Below are 6103 nucleotides of genomic sequence, written 5' to 3' on the forward strand. Positions count from 1 at the left end.
ATTTTTGTACCATAAATCCTGGTATTATACCGAACAATAAAAAAAAAAATATTCAAATCGGTTCTTAAATATAGGAAGCAAATTTTTGCATAACATTTCCTAAGCCTCAACCCTACGTCGATGCTACTATGGTCGATGATATTATATATAAATTTTGCTCCCGATTGAAGTCGTGTTAAGGCGTGTCGCACAGGGGTCAAAGTTCAGACTAACCTATGATGACGTCTTAACCGACTCCAATCAGTACCAAAATTTATAAATGATATCTTCGACTTTAGTAGTATCGATTTTGGGTATTAAATGAAAAAAAAAAATGTATTTTTAAATTTTTGATATCTTCGACTGCGGTAGTATCGGTTTTTGAGTATTACAATTAAAAAACATCCAAATTTATATGTGATATCCGTCACCGTGGTATTACGAAATGAGGGGGTGAGACTGAAAAAAAATCGTTCATTTGATTTTAAGGACCACCCTTATATACATAGATATAATGTGTGGTTTCCATTTTAATCTTTGATTACAAGAAAATTCCACATTTTACATTCGTGAATGAACTTTAAGTTTCTCAATTACTTTTACAATTCCTTTGAGTAATTGAAAAAACTAAAGTACTCTTGCAATGGCAGGTGATGAAATTGAAAGAAAATATATTACATTTTCAATTCCGTTCAAAGGAATTGGGGGGAAAAAATTACATTACTAGCACGTAATTTAATCCCACATTTACATTTGAAACTACTTCTAAGGAATTGAAAAAGTAATCAATTCCTTTGCTGTGGACTGAAGGAATTGAAAAAAACACAACAACATTTGGAAAAAACACAACTAACTAATTTTTTATTGCATAATCATTCAAAAACTGAAACTCGGATTTTTATGTAGTTAGTTATGGCTTTTTGTATTTTAGAGATGAATGGGTTACGCCCTTTCCCTACTATACTAACGATAAACTCCCATAGTAAAAATTAATGCATCTTTTGTTCTAACGGGCTACTGGTAATCGAAATTTTTTCACAACATAGAATAAGAAGGAGCGGTAATTTTGCGTACTTAACGCAATATTTGTAATTTTAAAATTTAAATTAATTATGACACTATTGAAGGAAATGCGCGATATATATATATTCAGTATTTGCTGGGGCGACCGATTATTCTACTTGTTTTTAAAGCTGGGCCGAAAAATGGAAAGTTGGAAATAAAAACCCTGACTTCCGATTTTCGATTAAAAAAACTTAGACCGGTAATTTTTGCAATATTAGATAATAATTTAGAAGAAAGGAAAAGGAAACAAATTAGAAGCATTTTTAATGGAAAATAAGAGAAATGAGATATCAACATTTTAATGTTATGAACATTGACCTTGAAAATTTAAAATTAAAGATTTTATAATTTGTATTGATTTTTTAAAACTCTACCCGGGATTTGAAATATTCAAATATTTTGTGTATCAATGGCTAGCCATGCTTTGCAATACCCCGTTTTCAAATGAACACTCTTCATCCTCAACTCAACATAGTCCATAGCAATGCTGGGCACTTTATGATTACGAATTATAACTAAAAATTGAATTAAAGTCGAAGTATTAATATAAATCAAAATCAAACTTTATTGAAAGTACGGCGACCACGAGTCTGTGTAGAATATTACAACTCCAAACAAAGTCGCGAATCAATAACTTAAAACCATTTTGGTATATAAAAATTAATATTTGCTCTAAGCAAAACTAATTTTTCGATTACTGTAATCGTTATCACGAAATGCAGGATTGCGAATACTTTAATTGTAATCCTAAAAGTTAACGATTCGTCTACTGTTATAGCAATATAGTTTAAAAGGCGATATGTATTTGCATCTGTAAATGTGACTTTTTCAATACATATATAATTGCGTATGTATGTCTGTCAAATTCACAGTCTTTATTAACTGTTTAAAAAAAAATACGATCTTTGAAAACGAAATAAACTAAACTCAGATGATTCTGCCTGTGTGTCAGATGAAAATAGAAACATTTCTATTTCGTATGTACGTACATCTGCTTTGTAGAGAAAAAATCTAATTTGCCAGGATACAGCATATGTCGTGTAAGAACACCTTAAGCAAAAAAGAAGATCTATCTATCTAATGATCGGAGCGAAACCAAATTAGTTCGAGGTAAAAAAACAATTATCGATATCGGTTAACGTCGTCTAAAGTTATGCGGCAACATACATAAAAAAATATTCCGACAAATTAATAACTTCCTCTTTTTTTTGAGAAGTCGGTTATTAATAAAAATTAAAATTCCAATGTTTGCTTCTTTCCAAATAAAAAAAAAAATAAATTTATTAAAATTCATTACAAAAAAATTTCTGGACAAAGCACAGAATGATCTAACCGAAAAATCAAACGGAACCTTAAATTTAAAGTATTAATAAAGTAAGTAAATTTTAAATTTAAACGCTGCTTAACACATAAAAACTTTTTCATTCGTGAAATCTTAAAAGAGTCAATCAATGATAAACCAAACAGATATGATCAAAAAATCAGAAAACCAACAGATTCAAAAACACCAGAATCGCTTAGGTAAATAACTAAATACATTGAATACAACTTAAAACAAATGCATACGAAATCCAATAATGAAAAAAGAGGGGTGCTAAATAATAATAAACATTAAACATTAAAAAAATAAGATTAAAACTAAAAACAGCTAATTTTCGCCCAGCGATCCTCCGTGGATCGGGGTTTTAATGCTCGAGCTTACATAAGTTGCAGGCATATATGTGCCATTTGTCATTAAGCTGTGCTGTTGCTGACTTTGTGTGATATGTTGCTGAGCATGCGTTATTCGCTCTTGTTTGGGATGCTTCAGTGATTTGGTATAAGAGCAGCCAGTGATCCATAAAGGTGGATATTGGAAACGTTGTTCCGGATGAAAATATTGTACATTGCCGAACTGAACATGGTTGAGCACGTGATGCACCAAAAAGCGTGATTGGGTGACGGCAATGGGTAACAATTTTAGCGAAACGAAACGCAACCCTTCGTAACCGCTATCAAACATGGATGCAGGATAAGCGAGGTATGGACGGGTTTGTAATGCGGAATTGGTACCGGTTGTAACGTAGCACAAAGCAAGTACTATTTGGGTATCATTTAGATTGTGATTTAGTGGCGCCTTATTGCGATACTTTGGCATAACTGTGCCGAAAACCCGGTGGCCGGAAACCACTAAATTTTGTAAATACGTGGCCGTAGTATTCACTAGAAAACTTTCGTGATAAGCTTGAAGTAGATCATCTTCATTAACAGCGGCCAAAGTTGCCACGGCCCAGCTCAGATCGATCAGCTCATTTAAATCGAAACATAGATATTTTGGCACCTGAAAAGAGGCGATGAAACCCACGGATTGTGCATCATGTGTAACCATTCCGACTGGAATTTCAAATCAATATTATTATTGTTGAGAGCAGAAGGGCATATGCTACTTACGAAGATGTGCGTTGTCTTTCTCAACGAAGAACACGTAGTTATAGTCAGGAAAAGTACCTATGGTCTCCAAAAGAACACATACTACTTCACAAATACGCGAGTGGATGTCGACTAGTTCATGAGTCTGCAATGCACAGAAAATAGCTCGCGCCGTGCTATTGGCATTGCGCAGCATCACCGCGCCATACTGCAATCCCTCGTGCTCGTAGTACGTACCGAAGATTATTACTGGAATTTGCCAGGAGTTCGCAATGCATTTAAGACGAAGCATTGCATCGAAGTCCGTCCTGCACATGCGATGCAATGATTGCCTTTGAGAGACACATTTTTAATATTAAAAACTAATACATACATATCTTTTTTATCTATTATTCACTTACTTCTCCGATGGCTTAGCCCATTCAAGGCCAAGCCGTTGGCCACGCAACATGGTTCCTTGCAACTGATCCAAACATTTCTCGGCCGCCTCGCGAGTAGTAAAATCAAAGAATGCTATTGTTCTAACTTTTGTAATTTTACGTATCTCCTGCCGCGGTACGCAGTTTACAAGCAAGTCGATGATATCACGATTGTTTACGCAAAGATCCACATTGCGAACAAACAGTGTTTTATTCTGAAAAAAAAAATTAATATAGTTTATAGCAAATAAATTTGTAAATCTTTGTAGCTTTACGCATTTTGACATGTCAGTGTCACGTTCTGTGTTGGCCCAAACAACTTTTAAATCACGATCCCACATCCGTATCACTCCCGGCGTTGTACTCTTCTTTGCTTCTAATGCATCCAAGTGAGAAGGAAAGTGTATGAAGACATGACCACGGTTCCTTTGGTCGTTTGATGCTGCAAGCATAACTTGGTGCGATCCATTGAATCCTTCAAAGTTGACGTTGTCATACCCATCATTCTCGCGACATTGGCCAGAACTCCGTTGAGATAAACCGGGCCCCCGAGAATATACACGTTCCATAGTGGGAAAAACTGCACGCAACTTTTCCTCAACCTCGCTTTCATCTAAATGTTTTGGTATGTTGCTAACGAATAAGCAACATTTTTCATATGAATGAAGAATTTCCAGCTTGCGTTTAGGAGCTATATAAAAATGGCTCAGCACTTCCATTGCGCAAGCTGCTTCTTCTTCAGTGGTATACTTGACGTATGCGTAACCTCGATTTGCCTACAAAGTGTTCAATGATTTTATTCCATACACCTTCTCCGTATTTGTAATATTTACCTGATTGAAATCCATTGGCAAGCGTATTTCATATATGCGTCCGAATCGTAAAAATGGCTGGATTAACTTTTGTTCATTTAGATCTCGGGGAATACGACGCACAAACAGTTCACATGCACTTGAGGGCGGTGGGCCGTGCCAACCCTCTGGAGGGCCAAGCACTTTACGGCCATTCATCTGCATGAGTGTAAATTGCTGCATTTGCTGGCAGTTGCCGGAGCGCTGTAGCTGTGGACTAGATACCGAAGACTGTGGNATAAGTGAAATGTAAAGGAGTGCACATTGTGGCACACATGTTCTGGTTAACACTGTTGCCTGAGGTGTACTCCATTATATAATGAAATGTTTGGAATTGCTGTTGCACTTTTCTTAACCTTTTCGCAAACAAAGCGTAAATATTTAGCCGAAACTGAATTCTAGCTGACGGCTTTTCCGTTGATACAATGCTGCCTAGTCAGTGCGTAATTTGAATTTACCTAAAAATTTCCCGTTAACGTACGGCATTGCCAGCCAGAAGTCGATGAATCAAATACATAGCTGTTTGCGTAACGTAATGACGTGAGCCAAGGCGTATTCATAAAGGGTGGTTTTATCGGAGCAGCTGATTTCAAGGCAAATTGAGCTCATCGTCAAAATTATAGTTTTATTGTATATTTTGTATGTTCTGATTGTCATCGTGAGTATAATTTGTTAGTTTTGTTGCAGGTAATGATGTGAGCAATTTCAATATTAAATTATTTAATGCTTTTTAACTAATACTTATGTATGACACGAAGTATATCGATAAAAATTCAACTCAAGGCGAATTTATACAAGGCGAATTTATTCAAGGTGGTAGCGGTATAGCAAATACAACAATCTTATGTATTTTGTATTGCGGGTGTTATGTCAAATCTCTATTCGCCCCCAATTCGTCCCAAAGTTTGCATGTATTCTTTTTGCTTTTGATGGGTGTGTTGTCAAATAAGTAAAAGCAAAAACAAAATACATGTAAGGCGAAGAGACCAGCTGATCTAACAGCACCACCACCGCCAACGGTTTATTCGAATTCAATTCAACTTATGACGGGCTTACGTTTCTCGTTACGATTATTTGGAGTATTCATCGTAGGACTTTGACAACTCTGTTTTGCGATCGACACAGGAAAATCAAAGTGCGTCATTTTATCAGGAATCCCGAATTTCCGTTGAAATGTAGTTAATGGGTCAAATTAAAAATCGATTATTTGTGCTTTTGCTGGTTTTGGTGACATAATTTTGATTTCGAATTACTTGCAAATGGAAATGTCGGACTCTTCGCCATTATCAAGGTCTGGAACTTCGTCGGCTTGCTGGTCGCCAGGATCTTCCTGGTCTCCATCTACGTCTTTGGCATCGTGCTCGCCCATGCAGAATGTTA

General features: G+C 35.9%; 1 protein-coding gene across 1 annotated transcript; it reads right to left on the reverse strand.

Moving 5' to 3' along the window:
• Positions 1–2746: 2746 nt before the first annotated feature.
• LOC108382020 (uncharacterized) lies at positions 2747–6092 on the reverse strand (the record flags this gene model as incomplete). The annotated part of the gene is made up of 7 exons (XM_017638417.1): positions 5977–6092; positions 5013–5079; positions 4706–4954; positions 4148–4648; positions 3855–4087; positions 3475–3785; positions 2747–3417 (listed from the first exon to the last, which is right to left on the reverse strand). Coding segments are annotated over exons 1-7 (2148 nt in total), but the record flags the coding sequence as incomplete, so codon positions are not given.
• Positions 6093–6103: the final 11 nt, after the last annotated feature.

This window comes from Rhagoletis zephyria, unplaced genomic scaffold (assembly GCF_001687245.7).
Source record: "Rhagoletis zephyria isolate East Lansing unplaced genomic scaffold, Rhagoletis_zephyria_1.1 Rzeph_scaffold_24838, whole genome shotgun sequence".
Taxonomy (NCBI): Eukaryota; Metazoa; Arthropoda; class Insecta; order Diptera; family Tephritidae; genus Rhagoletis; species Rhagoletis zephyria.